The sequence below is a fragment of the Leuresthes tenuis genome, unplaced genomic scaffold, assembly GCF_036924035.1.
Source record: "Leuresthes tenuis unplaced genomic scaffold, fLeuTen1.0.hap1 SCAF_4, whole genome shotgun sequence".
Classification (NCBI taxonomy): Eukaryota; Metazoa; Chordata; class Actinopteri; order Atheriniformes; family Atherinopsidae; genus Leuresthes; species Leuresthes tenuis.
Window position 1 is genome coordinate 9,455,424 of NW_027325358.1, and position 15,117 is coordinate 9,470,540.

General features: G+C 41.3%; 2 protein-coding genes across 3 annotated transcripts; one reads left to right on the top strand and one right to left on the bottom strand.

Moving 5' to 3' along the window:
* The first annotated feature begins 124 nt into the window (after positions 1–124).
* Positions 125–1,820, top strand: ndufb7 (NADH:ubiquinone oxidoreductase subunit B7). The gene is made up of 3 exons (XM_072384465.1): positions 125–385; positions 997–1,165; positions 1,650–1,820. The coding sequence occupies exons 1-3, from the start codon at positions 274–276 to the stop codon at positions 1,735–1,737; spliced, it is 369 nt and encodes a 122-aa protein (XP_072240566.1). The 5' UTR covers positions 125–273; the 3' UTR covers positions 1,738–1,820.
* A 162-nt stretch (positions 1,821–1,982) lies between these two features.
* tecrb (trans-2,3-enoyl-CoA reductase b) lies at positions 1,983–15,117 on the bottom strand. Of its 2 annotated transcripts, XM_072384464.1 has the most exons (12): positions 15,017–15,117; positions 10,680–10,730; positions 6,891–6,942; positions 6,717–6,761; positions 6,495–6,598; positions 5,267–5,382; positions 4,220–4,325; positions 4,050–4,122; positions 3,916–3,959; positions 3,295–3,352; positions 3,040–3,128; positions 1,983–2,635 (listed from the first exon to the last, which is right to left on the bottom strand). In XM_072384464.1, the coding sequence occupies exons 1-12, from the start codon at positions 15,029–15,031 to the stop codon at positions 2,462–2,464; spliced, it is 927 nt and encodes a 308-aa protein (XP_072240565.1). In that variant the 5' UTR covers positions 15,032–15,117; the 3' UTR covers positions 1,983–2,461. The 2 variants fall into 2 exon arrangements, with proteins under 2 accessions (XP_072240565.1, XP_072240564.1); XM_072384463.1 differs by lacking the exon at positions 15,017–15,117 and having other exon boundaries at positions 10,680–11,170.

Consider the following 15,117-nt stretch of genomic DNA (forward strand, 5'->3'; position numbering starts at 1 on the left):
TTGTCTTGGAGGCCTCTTTGCACAGCCTGCACCTGCGGGGCCACTCCGCTCCAGCTGGTGGCGGTAATGCACCAAGAGAAGGAAGAGGCAAGGCGTTCCTCTGCAATAGCGCTCGGCTGTTTACTTCCGGTAACAAGCGGAAGTAGAAGCAGGGAGTTTGTGGAGGTGACCGAATGGCAGATAGCAGAATAATTCTGTAAACATTTGATTGGCAGCGAGCATAAGCAGACGATATAAACTCTTAGCTAGTGGTGTTTAAACTTCGTCAGTGCCATGGGAGCCCACCTCGCCAGACGGTATGTCACCGAAACGGGCACCGAACCGGATCCAGCGAAGAAATTCGAGTTCGACCCCGACTTAGGCTTCGGAGAGAGGAAGGAGAGAGGTCGGTGTGCAGCTGCCTACTCGGGTTCACTTATATTTGCATCCTCCATGGTCTAAATGTTTGTTTAGAGCCCACTTAATTTACTATCAACAACTGTGGCACAGGTCTTTAGTCTTTGCTAAAATACACAGTACTGTATGTGGTCCAGAAATTAAGAGTGCAATTCAAATTAGACCACGAAGAGGTGTAGAATGATACAGATAGACACAGGGGCAACAAAGAGATGCAGTACGAACAAAACTAACTATAAATGATCACAGACAAATGCCAAAGGATGAAAAGACAGATCACTTCAGAAATGCGAACTAACCACAGAGACACACAAGCACTCCTATAAAGGATACTTTTGTGGTATTTTCTATGCTTCTAACTCTAACCTCTAACTCTTCTAAATTGTTTAATTATTTTTGCAATGAAAGGTAAAGATGAGTGAAGCCACTCTGTATTGGTATTGTCCTCAAAAATATGATCTGATCTGACATAAATTATCGTTTTTAGCTCCACATAAGGAATAAAAAAGTTTTTTTTCCTTGGCTTTTCTTTCCTCCTCTCACAATCGACATATGAGGCTTGACTGGATGATGACTGAAAAATCCAGTCATGTTTTTCAGAGATGTTGGCGACTCAGGAGCAGCTGAACTTGGCCCAGGTGCCTTTGGAGCAGAGGGACTACTGTGCCCATTACCTTCTGAAACTTATGAAGTGTAAGAGGGACAACTGGCCCAACTTCCTGGCCTGCAAGCATGAGAGACATGACTGGGACTACTGTGAACACCAGGAGTAAGTGTTAGATGGTTTAATAGTCTTTTAGCAGATCTCCCCTTTACTGGTTTAACCGTATGGGAGGCTGCTGTTTAGAGAGATTTGCCTCTGTAAAATTATGAATACGTAGTAATATGCAATACTTTGATAGGAGTTGATCTACCCTCGATATTGATCAGATTTAGAAAATCTGGTTCTAAATTTAGTGGCTACAAAACTTGTCTCCCTCTCGAGCTTTCAAGCAACGAACGCTGACTTCTTCAGCAGATGGCGTCATCCAGCTGTGTAATTGTTCATATAACTCTGTGAGCATTTAAAGGGAACCCAAACCTTAAGATAAACCCATTCCTTGATGTTCAGTTTCCTTTAATGCAAGTTCTTACATGAAGCATTTATGCATCGTTGTTTTTAACAGGCAATTCAAAAGCCCTCAACCTCAGATCGAACAGTTAACATTTGTCAAGTGATCAAATATTTCTCCTTTTGTGTTTCTCGCCTTCAGCTACGTGATGCGCATGAAAGAGTACGAGAGGGAGAGGAGACTCCAGCTGAGGAAGAAGAGAATCGAAGCTCAGGCAGAAGCTGCATGATCAGGATGCGCTGATCTGATTCGGCTTCTTTGTGTATATACCTTCCCTTGTTCACATTAAACAATATTGTTTAAGCTCTACAACTCAGAGTTGTTTCTAATGCTCTGCTGACATCACAAGGATGTAAAGTTTATTATCTGTCCCCAGTTCAGGACTAGTCTGACAGATATCAGCCTTTATCAGTAACTGCAGATATTCTGGATAAACAAAGTGGTAAATTAAAGACAAGATAAAGCAACAACAACTTGGTTTCTGTTATTTTATTTATTTTTTAATAAATTACATCAGACATCAACAAAATTAAATTCTACCATGATTCAGGTTTTGGAATTACATGTATTAAAACTGAATAACTAGATATAGACCAGGCGCTGCTTCAATCCCCAAAACAGTGTTGGATGATAAAAAGAGGAGCCACTGAACAATATTCACAGCATAGCAGGTAGTTTCAGGGCAACGCCGCTCTGTGAGATGTAATGCACAAAAGCCAATTCTGTCGGAATAGGTTTGTTTGTCTGCAATACAAAAATAATTAGCACAAGTCTAGTGTTACACATTTTCACTCAACACAGCAGGGGCTGAAAGCGGGAAGGGAAACATTTGGCTTGGAGGAGAAAAAAAAACAAAAACGGGGCACGCTTAGACCCTTTCAGACAGTCTAATGAATTCCAGTGAAGATTTTGGAGGGGGGGCATCCTCTGTGGGGAGTGGGCAGACAAGTCCTCTACAGGACGAAAGGCAGGATGGGAGAGCGGAGAGGAGGGTAGTCGCGGAACTCCTTCAGGTAGCTGCGGTGCTTCCCTTTAGCCCAAACAGTCATCTGGATGAAACCCACCAAAGTGAAGAAGGCCACCGGCAGACACTGGGTCATCAGAGTGAAGCCGAACCAAGAACCCAGCTGCAGGAGGGAGAAGAGTGACTTTCAGAAACTTTTTCATTTCCTCTTAAAGCCCTCCCTCATATACCATTAGCCCTAAAATAAGATTTCAAAAATCGGAAGTAAATTATACAGTATATAAGTTATTTATTTCCCAGTGACACAGTGAGTAGATCATTTTCACATGTTTATCACACTGGTAGAAGGTGAACATAGCGCGTGTTTTTGGACACATCCAGCAACTTGTGAAAGAATAGTAAAATTACCAAGACGGATTAATACTTTTGCACGGCACTGCACATTGTTACCAGCAGAGGGCAGCAGCCGTCGCAGTGTCTCATAACGCCACAGTACAGCTGAGATACTTCTTCCAACGTCCTGTTCACGCAGAGAAAACTATCAGCTGAGACCATAAAACATGTTACCTCATAGGTGTAGTTGGGACAGGAGACCAGCAGGAAGATCCAGGTGAAAGGGTTCTTGGTTGGATAGGGAATCTTTCTGGTCTTAGAGCCTGAATACAGCCGGCAAAAGAAAGAAATGTTTCTAATTAATACGATTGCTTTTGGTTTTAGATTTTGGCCTGATGTCACAGATTTAAAACAAACTTTTCTGCTTTTTTACGACACAGGAGTACTTGATGTACTCAAAATTGAAAAAAAGCTTTGGGTGCGTTATACCTGGTGGACGGAGGTTCCGGAGAGCTACGTGGATGGAAAAGTTGCCAATCTGACAGAACTAAGAAAGACAACAATGATAATGTCACACAAGTAAATCTAATACTAAATCAGTGAATATGTAGCCAAGACATATAGTGATTTTTTTTAACTTCTACATATGTTTGGTAACTTATATCAACATATTTAAATGTGTATTAAATTACACTTGCAAGTTGAGATCAAACCAACAAGTGCAGATTAATTATGCAAACCTGGAAACCCAAGTCAAACTTTTGCCCTGTCCTTTACACATCCAACCTAACATCTGGAGATGCTCAGTCTGACTCACAGATCATTTATTTGCAAACCAATCACAGAGACAGGAAGTCGCACCCTCTGCATCTGCATCCAAACTACACACTGTGTGGAAAAGGTACAACCACAGCTGTTGGTCAGGTGGCAATTGGTTGGTGATTAGATTAACCTGACTGGTGGATTTGATAAGTACTTGTTTTCACTTATTCATATACGGTGGAAACAAGTATGAGCTCACAGAGAGCTAAACAGTTCCCTCAGCCTGCATCTCATAGAATTGCCATGATGTAAACCTGTCAGTGTGTGAACACAACAAAAATTGTTTACCAAGAATATGATGAGGGCCAGTCTGATCTGTTGTTCCCCATAGACTGCAGAAGACACATTTAACACATCAGTGATAAAAGGCTTGGCATGTTTAAGCATTTACTGGATGAGTGTGCAGGTGCCTGCATACTCACTAGGTGGTGTGTACAATGGGTGGTTGATGTAATAGGCCATCCATGCTGCAAAGCCCCAGTAGTAGGTACAGTTCTGAAACAGAGAGTGACAGAGAACATTCAGACCTCCATGTGGCAATAGATACTCTTTCCCCCAAATCATTAATCAAACAGTTTTCTGTACATATTACCTTGAAGATGTTCCGTAACGGCATCGTTCCATGAGAGAAGCGATGAACAAACAGCGTCTCCAGAAGCCTCTTAACGTAGTGGAAGGAGTGACACATACAGGCGAGACTGGAAACAAACACAGACTTATTTTAGATGCATTAGTTATTAGTACTTTATCAAAAAGGAAATCATATCGTTGCATCGAAAGAAGGTTAACAGCTTTTTCAAAATCTGTCTTCATAGGATTTATAGGCAATTTTCAAATTATTATGGAAAAACAACCTGGCTAAGAGAGTAACCCATCATTGGTTTGACTGTGTTTATGGAGTACATTAAAAGGCAGAATTTAAATACAGAGTGGAACAGCCCATCTGGACCCTGAACAACAGACAGCCACGAAACAGATGGAAACAGCTAGTCTTTGTGTGATCATAAGCCACCTAAATGTCACTAATGAACAGATGTTGTCTGCTTAATCTACATGAAAAAAAGTCTTTGTTATGTGGGATTATGTTCAGGACTATTTCCTAGCTGGGTTAATTAACTTAAAACATAAAACTCATCAGCATCTTTCCTCTCTCACTTGGGTTGCCAACCAAGTGATGAACTTTGTGTTTTCGCATACTTGCTGTATGGCTTCCTGTCAACTTCTTAGTATAAATGTAGTAAATGTAAAGTTCCCTTGAATCTGAAATGCTGTGAGCTGTGACTGTCCAATACACATGTGGCCATTAATGTCTAGCAAGATGTCCTTTGCTTCTTTGTCATTTATTGTTTTTCACATTTTTCCTCCTGGTGATACAATCCCCCCTCTACAACTTATGTCTCATCAGCAGGAGGGCAAAACTGAAGGTCCAGCAAGAGCACCATCACAAATAGCCGACACTGCCTCCAAGTGGCAGCAGCATGCTACAAAAAGGTAGATGGGTGTTTGCAAAGCTTTACATATTGTAGCATCAGCGCAGAAGGGCCCTTTTCAACACAGCAAACAGGCTTTTTACCCTAAAAGGTCTAACTAGACACTGCTCCCACTGGAAGACAAAAGACTCTGCGATGAAGAAACTCACTGTACAACCCAGTGTTTGCTGGTGGTGAAGTCATATTTGGACGCATAGATGAAGGGAACCCTGAAGTAGAACATCAGGTAGATGACCAGAGGGCCGGTATATTCTGTCAGAAAAACCTGAAAACAAATAAATAACAATCTTTAATGGACAAGACTAAGGTCGGAGGTTTTTTTGTTTTTCTATATATTTTGGCCTGGGTGATCTTTCAGAAAACTCCACCTAAAAATTCTGGTTGTAATGTGTGGAAAGTGTATCTAAAGCTTTTGGCTGGCAACATCAGATGGATGTCAAACCACAGAAATAACAGTGAACAGACTATGGGACTTTCCCCCCTTGTTTTTGACAATATTAAGGAACAGGGATGTCAGAATTCGTGATTGAGGTCACTGTGACATAATCCAACATAGAACCAGCCTCCAGTGGTGCCAGTTGTTGAACAGTACCCATTCAGACTTGTAGCCGGTGGAACAAATTTGAGAACAAATTGCTTGTTGCTGCAGAATCGTGATCAAATCTTCAGAGTTGTCTTTGAGTGAGATGCTTTTCCTGCATATTTAAATGGAGATGACTGTACTGAGATAACCTACCCCAGTGCAGTGAAAAAGTCAAATGCACACTGGCCCGGTTTCCATTCGGTAACAAAGCACAGGGATCTTTGAACCAGACACGTTTCCGAAGACTGGTTTGAAGTGAATAAAGGCTATGGGTACATAAAGGGTATAGGCCATGTTGCTCCTGCTACTAGCTGCCCCGACCAAAAACTACGACTCTTACTTTGAGGTGAAACAATAAATAAACAAATCCGGTTAGCCTAAAGAGAAGATAGAGCTCCTCTCCAGGAATTAATTCAATCGCTGGGATGTTATATCATATCAAGGAAGTCACCAGTCAGTCAGGTGAGTTTGTTTGTCGATTCAGGCCAGAAACAGCCAATGAGTCACATCATTTTGTTCTTTGCCCTGTCAGACGTCATCTGAAAAGTGGTTTCTACTCCCTCTACTGTGCATCAAGTCCTTCTTCGAAACAGGGAAAAAACAAAGCATCTCAAGAAAACATATACTTAATAACATAAACATGAAGGTCACAGAGACTCCTCTGCCCAATGCAAAACACACAGCAATGGAAAATCTCAATGCAGATGCCACTTGCACTCTCATGTATTTGAGCTTGCCAGGGTTGTTGAAGCTGATTCTACTCGTGTTTGGGCGCGCCTGCATATTGTGCTCACCGTGACCCAGCTGATCTGAGCTCCCAGGTCTCTGAAGTAGAAGGTTGCTGTGGTTCCTACAGGAAGATGCTGCAGAACATCCTCATCTTTCAGCGACTTCCCCTCTGAAACACATTTATTACTGAATCCTTAAATGTTGAACAACGACTAGACTACAGCATTAAAGCAGCGCTTGATTCACTTCAATTAGACTGATAGACGATCACATTTAAGATGACATACTGGGGTCAAGGCGAATGGACTGTCTGGCTGGGTACCACTGAGGATCTGAAACAGACAGATTAATATTTTACAGCCATCTGAAGACAAGACATAAAGTCAATCTATGTGACAATCTAAGATTTCTTTGATCTTTAGTCAGATTTATAGAGGTTACTACAGAGAGACTGCACTCACGGCTCTTGTGAAACATAGACTTGATCTCCCCGATTGTGGCATTTGGCTCGACCTACAAATAACACCACAGTAAGTCAGTGGAGAATCCACACACACACACACACACAGACACACACAGACACACAGCAACAAATACAATAACCCAGTTTTCCATTCACGAAGATGATTGGTGGTAAATTTAGCTCTGAGGTGTCTGCACACCCCATGGACTTTGGCTATTTAACAGCTGGTATTAGGGTTTCAAAGAGCCAAAACACGCACACACACACAACGAAAATACATATCCCTGTGATAAGCTGCCAGTAATGGCCCCAACTACTCATTTAAAACACAGTGACAACAAAACAGAAACATGAGGAGCACACAGAGGCAAAAATGGACACACACCGTGGTTACAGGACAGAGAAAACCCCTGGACTAAGGTTTGGACAGGTGATTCAAAGTTAATATTATGTTAGCAAGCTTTCATTTTGGATTAAGTCGTCTTACATCCTGCATTCCTCCATTATGTGTCTCCATTCTGGGTGAAAATGTGAACATGTCTGGGTGCCAATAAACATGAATGAACATGAACAGTATCAGTATCACGTCTTTAGTTTTCACACATGGAGAACGTCCCTTTACTGAGTCGAGGACTTTGTCCACACCTGACCAGTTACGGATGATCTAGAAAGCAGGAAATGAGGGAGTAGAAAATGAGGATTTGCTATTTATCTATATAATGTTGACAAATAACAATGGTGTATGTCTCTATCACACTACTGCGCAAAAGTCTGAAGCCACCCCCAAAACTTTTAAATGTTTTGCTTCCAAGGAGGAAGAGCTGGTTGTAATCTTTTAAAGTAGGTGGGTCTCCTGGCTTTTTTTGTTTTTACATAATAAACATGATTTGGTTTATTAACGCTCAGCCTTTTCTCCTCATTTTCATTTGTCAACAAGGACTTCTTCACATATTCTTTGATGCTGAGATTGAGGCGCCTTCGTTGTGCATCGGTGTCATGTGTGAAAGTACAGGTGCAGCATGGAGGGTCAAAGCTGACCTGCCTGTAAGGGACGTAGCAACAGTGAGGGCGCAGTGGAACACGCCACAGCGAAACACGCCATCATCATCATTTAGTTGAGTCAGTGAAAAACACAGCCCTGACATTTCAATTTAGGTCACCTCTATCTGAAAATAAGTCTGTGAGCTGTTTAGATTTTCAGTGGAAAAGCCTCCTCTCTCTGTATCCCCACCTTTTTTAACTGTGCTGCATTCACTGTACCTGAGATGTGAAAACTCTTTTGCTCTTGCTTTACGCTTTGCTATTAACATCAAATCTAATCATCAGTTACATAGTTCACTTAACTGGGAAAAGAATAGCTAATAATGCTCTACCAATACTCTGTTTAATGTTTATGATACAGTCAAACTTCTAACTGTTTTCTTTTTTAACCAGCTGGAAGTTAGAAATTCCAAATTCCCATTGATCATTAAATGCACCTTTAGTACAGCATCTTTCTTGTAACAGCCTTTACCAAAAGGAAAAATCTGTTAAATATTGCCCATATAAGCAACAGCTCTTAATGTCAGCAAATAAAAAAAAGAAATAAAACAACAGTGTTTATTGAGCCGATATGTGACAAGAGGAATTAATGGTGAGAGTTCTCGATGTTGTTATTAACCTGCCAGCAGCAGTTATGATCTGCAGTGTGGTGTGTGTGGTCTGGGTCCTCAGGCCCGTTACTGAGCTCCAGGTATTACAGTCCTCAAAAAGGGCAGACCCTGAGGAGGAGTAGGGCTGGACTGGAGTCCAGTGGGACGCTCCACACCACCCCACGTCATCTGCTTGAATAGATGTGTAAATGAATGAAAGAAGAAGCTGCTGTTTCTGTGACATAAAGTATGTCACAGACACTTCATTCATCACGACCTCAGGAAAATGTGTCAGTTACAGAAAAAAAGGAAAACGATAACAAGATAGTCTGGCTGCTTGGAGACATAAAGAAATGAGGAGTGGCTCAAGAGGTTTGCACCGCATTGTATAGATTAAGAGAGCCTGTATGAATGTGTTTATTTGGACTGAGTCGTTTTCTTAATGGTCATTTATTTGACTTGGCTTCTGTTCACATCCTCATGGTAATTTCAGCAGGATGACATCACTGAGGTCAACTGTGACCCCTGTAGTAAATTGAGATCACTCTGTCTGTCCCACACACACTGACACAGGACTTGAGTTTTATTTCTCTCTCAGCCTTTCAGCTCAGCTCTGTTAGCCTAATTTAGGAAACCCCCAAAAGACCCTCTGACCAGATCCAAATCTACATCTGTCATATCTTTGAAACTGCCTCTCCAGGGGTGGTAAGACAGCAGATGTTGTCACCATGGAAACTTTACTAAGCCGACAAAACGGTATAATCCAGTCAGGATAGCACCTTAAACTCTGCAGTCCCGAGCAGCAGCCTTTATTAAGCCAAGTTTTCCCTGGCTGACAGCAGCAGGAAGGTGGGTAATGCAACTCTATACACCAGCAGGCCTCGCACTAACAACACACTAACCCCCCCCTAATGCTACAGCACTAACATACAGGCTGAGAACTAACACTGAATACATCTGACACAATAATGACGAAGTACAGGCCAAGTGGTAATTACTGTATTTCTAATAAACCAACAATAGGTCTCCATCCTATCAAAAGACCTGGCTGCAAACACAACATTAAGTCCATCAGTCAAATACACACCAACCAAACTGGTGTTGATCAAAGACACCAAATCTCATCAGCATATATTCTCAACTTATAAATATCTCAAATGAAACAAAAACAAAAAGTGTCTGCAGCCAGTAATGATTATATGTTGGATTTAAGTCCATCACAGGGCCTAAAATATTACATTTTCAGTCACCATGGTGCTAATTTCTTGCCTCAAATCTGTTAATCAGTAATAGATGAAGCAGACAACGAAGAAGGAAGCAGACAATGCCTAAATCTGAGTGGTGCAAAGCAAACGACGAACCATCTTAAATAAAGAATAAAACCAAATAAAGGGATGAAAAACAAATAAATAAAATCATCAAATTGTAAAGAAAGAACTTTAGAAAAAAAAAGACAAAAACAGATAAACATACACACACAGATATTAGTTTGAAAATAAAATGACAGTGAATGTTTTATTTTGTTCTTTTGTTTTGTGTTTTCTGTACATATTTCCTCACGTTGTTTTTATTTTTTTATTTAATTTATTTATTTTACAGATTTATTCCTTTTTTTAGCACTCTATCATTCAATACCTTAACTAGCTGCCTGACAGCAAAACGTCTGCATGGGGCATCCATCCAGCTGATCAAAATTACAGTACAGACCATTTCACAGTTACTGGACCTTATTCACTGCATCTTATAAATATTATGTTGTGAAATATCCAATAAATATCATACAAACACATCTCACTGCACCCGAGTACTTGTACCATATGTACCATAAAAATAAATCACCCCAAAAGTGCCATAAACTTCAACTCTGCCCAGATAACTACACCCAGCAGCACTATGTCACATGTATGAAAGGCAATCCAGCGTGTGCCACTTTTACACAGACAGACGCACTCAACTGTGTTCTAGAAAACACCGACTCGCAGACAGAGATTTACTTTAGTATGAGGCCAGATATACTGCAGGTGCAGCATTGGTTGTGCAGCCCAATGATGTTTAAACATCCAAAGACACTTATTAAACTGGTTTTACATGGATTTAAACTGCATCAATATGAAACTAGTTGAACAAACACATGAAGAAGAAAAGTGAGTTCCTACCTTGTCCAGGAAGCAGAGCTTGTCCTTGGTCTTGGCATCCAGTATCTCCACCTCAAAGAAAACAACAGCCTTTTTAGCTTTTTTAGCAGGTTTGCGTTTGGCCGGGGCTTGAGCCGGCAGCAGGGCTGTCGTGTTATTTGTCTTTTTTACAGTGGTGGCCTCTAGCGCTAAGGCATCCATGTCCTTAGTTCTCCTCCTGCTCTAAGTTTATTCCCTTCTTCCCCACAGTTCTCCAGTGACTAATTCACAGGGCTTGATCTCAGGTCCAAGCAAAGCCAAAGAGGAGAGGGGCAGCATTCAGCTGTGGAAATAAATCTGTCTCTCCTCCACTCATCTGCCCCTCCCTCTTCTTCCTCCTGCCATTCAACTCTCCCTCCCTCTCTGCCCATCTCTCATTCCTTCACTTGTGGTGCGCCGCTTTATTTAACTGCTAGCCGACCCTTGCAAAGCAAACATATGCCTCATGTGTGTGAACAGTTGCATACATAGGAATGCCCAGCATCCCCAATGTACCTTCATCTGAGGGTTCATTTATCAAAAGTAACATTTAAAGCAGCTTCTTTTCAGAAATGCAGCAACTGGGTTTTGAAATACAACTCGTCCCTAAAAACGGTCACCTGATGACCCTTGACACCTCTCAAACTCCAGCTAAGAAGGATGATCAGGGAGAGGTATGACGATAAACAGCAACCCCTTTTACTAGTTTGACCCAGTCGTCTTCTCCACAGCTAATTATAAACATCTCATGCTAACACTGCATGGCCAGCCCACTCCCAGCAGACCCCACACAGATCTATGTGGTGATGTCATGCATTCACTGTTGATCACATTAAACTGATATTCAATCACTGACCAACTACAACTCGCGAGTCCATCGCTGAACCCTAAACACCTGAATGCACTCGTTTAGGGTCTCATTCACACAACCCCTATGGCTTTTACATTATGTTGTACCAGAAAACTGAACCGAACCACCTGATCTCTCAGTCACAGGCATGCAGAGCTGCCTTTTCCTGCCAACACGGCGTGATAATACTCCAGATTCTGAGGGCTTAGTGGGGCAATCCCCTTCGTGAAGCTCCCCCCGACCCTCCACCCTCTTAAGACTAAGAGCTGGGATACAATTTCCAGACTGAATGAAAAATACAATCACAAGTGGCAACAGGGAAGCAAAGGACGTCTACTCCATTCATCAAAGAAATCCAGTTTTGTTTCTTTCAGATGCCACCTCCATCACAGTCTTAACAGAAATCTTTTTAACAACATTTTAGAAGGTATTCATCTACATGATCAGCGTGCACATAAGTGACTTAGACATAAAATAAGCAGGACATATGACACCACAGGTGAGACTTCTGGGAAGAAGCCCCATTCCAGTACATGTGCCAAGAAGCCCCGACTCGACAGTCACTCCCCCTCCTACCTCGTCTATATAAAACCTCCGGCAGTGACAGTCCACGCTGGTAATGCGCTCTGGGTTGAGGGTAAAGCAGGGGGAACTGATTTTAATTGCTACAGCGGAATGTAAATGTACGATGACTTGATTTATATATTTGCTGGCTTGGCCTGCACCACTTTCTCTGAGGTAAGAGTTATATTTTTATATCTTTAAATGTTTTGAAAGATAAACCTCGAAATGGGTTCGGTACGCACTCTTAGCAACTGCAGCTATCTGGTCTAAATACAAAGACAGAACGATTTAATCGGTGTAATTACAACAATTTGGAAAACAAACAGAGTTTGATTTAAACTCAGAATTATGTGAAATCTTTAGACTGTCTTTAGAAATCTGTTAACATGTTGTGCATCTTCATCTAGCTCCAGCTTCAGTCTACACTTTCAAATAGTAATAATAAAGTTATGATTGAGCTACTCAAACTTAGATAAAATAAAACACAGGAATTCACAGCAAACTTTTGTCTCATTTTGGGCATCTCAGCCTAGTTTGTGTCGCTTTACATGAGCATAAGTCGGAAACCTTGACAACAGCAGTGTCTATGTGCTGGTTTTTCTGACATTGTCCTGGGCTTTCATTACTTTAAACACTAATGTCACGTTGAACAACAACTCCACACAACCGATGGCATTCGTCTGTCCATTTCACCACTGCACAAACTACCATTTTGGACACAGAAGAATGAGCTCCCAAAACCTCTCCTTTAGTATTTAGACGTGCCCTTAATTATTACAATTATTATTGTAACCTACTGCCCCAGCAAGATTATTTCAGTGTTTGTAGGGATTTCTTGTCTGGACAGTCGAGGCCTTAATCTTGAGGAATATTTTTAACTGCAGACCCATCTATCCATACAGTCTTTTTTGGAGAGTGATGAACCCTTACTCATCATCATTTCTGAATTTTTCTGTTTGTTGTTGTTATGCCCAAACATGCTGCTGACATCTCATGTTGAAGATGTTCCACCAGGTGTTGTTTTCTTTTTTCTTAAAGTATTACACAACTTTTCCAATATTTCTGTCGGCCATGTATCTATCTTTTAGAGGTTAATTAAGATCTTTGACTCCTCCAAATAGCCACCTTTGGCTCTGACCACCCTGCCAGTGAGATTTTAAAGGTAGCTCACTGCAGCCTGTCCCTGTGCGACCTTTAAAACAACACAGAGGGACTGTGCCTTTGTTGGCTCAGTGAGCTGAGGTTAAACCTGACTGATCACTCACAATCCTTTTCTCTCTTCTCCAGGGAGATTTTGCAAAGCTGAAAGGGGTCTCATTGTCCTACTGTATGACAAACTTGGAACCTATCAAACACGTTCCTGAAGGTATAGCACTTAAAAGATATAGTGTTATCTATGTTAACTGAATAGGCCTTGGACTTTGTGAAGATCACCAACTTTGCTTGCATCAGAACACCCTAAATCCTTAACTCAGCTTCATGGTGAGGGTTCAACACTGAGAAATTGCGCTTGTATACGACGACCATCAAAAACACAGCGATTTGAAGCAAATTCCTGAATCTTGACTTATCTCTCCACAAAATTTTATGGCAGCCGCCCTCAGTCAAGTGTTAACGCTCTTTTAATTCCTTTTTGAGGGCGTAAAAGTAGTTTATTTCTACAAACTCTGCCCTGCAAGCCTGCTACCTGGAACTGTGTACTCAGAGCGTAACCAGGTGCGGCGCTGCAGAGGCCATGCCTTCTGAACTGTACCTACTGATATTTGACATTAAATCAAATTAAATATAGCTCTATTAACTCTAAAATAGGAAATTATTCTGCAGCTAAAAGAATCACAACAGGTTTTAGTTATTAGCTAAATGCTTTTGAGGAATAACATTGACTCTCAAGTGATTTTATAACATTGTGTTAAGTATTGGTGTTGAAGCATTCCTTTCCAATACCGTATGTACATAAAACTGCTTTACATCAAAGCTGTGCTGTAAAGTTTGGACATCATAAGTATTGATAGATCTGGAGAGTATAGTCTAAGTTTAAGGTTGTGTCCAACTCTTTGATTATATCTACATCAACGTAGTTCTTGCATATGACACATGAATATATATATAAACACTTCTTATTGAATGTTGTTGTTCTTCCCCTCACAGGTGTCAAAAGCCAAAGCTGTCAAAAGAAAGAAGGGGGACCAGAACAGCCACCGGTTGCGTCACTTTCTGTCAGACTGCTTTAAATCCTGTCTGATGAGTTTAAGGTGCTTGTGAAACTGTGAATCACTGTGATCCAGCAAGCACCGACTGCTCTGAAAAAAGGCATACTAATGCTGAATTAGTGAAAAGACACCTTTGAGAACAGTGACGCATGAATGTTTCTATGAGCTAATAGTGTCTTTCCAGATTACAAGCTTTTATCCTCAGCCCCTCCTTCAGTCTTATGAATTCAGACCTGAATAATTTTACGTGACTGAAATAACAGAGAAAAACAGAGCTTCAATTGCGGCCTTGACTGTTCACCTACAATATTGAGTAAGAACAAGATTAAAAAAGTGCCATGGGTCAGTCCCGCCAGAGATGGCGATGATGACGAGCGTTATCCTGCAGAGAAGTGTTTTTAGCTTAATGGAAGCTTTACTTTAAATAAGGGTTTTAACGTATACAAAACTTGGGTATAAATCGTCACATCTACGAGGCTAGAGTTGGTTTGTGGTTCATTGACAGCCGTGAATTTAACCACAACGCGACCCAATGCCCTGCTCATAGAAGGCAGTCCATAATGGACAGTGTTTGATTAGCTTGCAGTCTTCCCTCCTCACACCTACAGCTCTCAGGAGTTGCCGTTTCAGAGAAGAAAATTCCGAATTGGTTGTTTAATGTTTGCCTTCACAAGGTTCCCAGTTGACGATTTAAAAAATGTATGGACACTACTTACCTCGTAGTGCTTCATCTTGGCAGTTAGCACCCCTTCCTTAATATCCCAGATGAGTGACGGATCAGCTTCCACTCAATGGCTGCTAAGGAACACCACGCGCT

Excerpts from the sequence above, each read along its gene's own strand:
- ndufb7 (XM_072384465.1), top strand. The coding sequence starts at position 274 with ATGGGAGCCCACCTCGCCAGACGGTATGTCACCGAAACGGGCACCGAA. Across the intron at positions 386-996 it reads CGGAGAGAGGAAGGAGAGAG|AGATGTTGGCGACTCAGGAG; the intron begins GTCGGTGTGCAG and ends CATGTTTTTCAG. Across the intron at positions 1,166-1,649 it reads GACTACTGTGAACACCAGGA|CTACGTGATGCGCATGAAAG; the intron begins GTAAGTGTTAGA and ends TCTCGCCTTCAG.
- tecrb (XM_072384463.1), bottom strand. The coding sequence starts at position 10,859 with ATGGATGCCTTAGCGCTAGAGGCCACCACTGTAAAAAAGACAAATAAC. Across the intron at positions 3,960-4,049 it reads CCCATTGTACACACCACCTA|TCTATGGGGAACAACAGATC; the intron begins GTGAGTATGCAG and ends TGTCTTCTGCAG. Across the intron at positions 3,353-3,915 it reads TGGCCCTCATCATATTCTTG|TTCTGTCAGATTGGCAACTT; the intron begins GTAAACAATTTT and ends TGTCTTTCTTAG.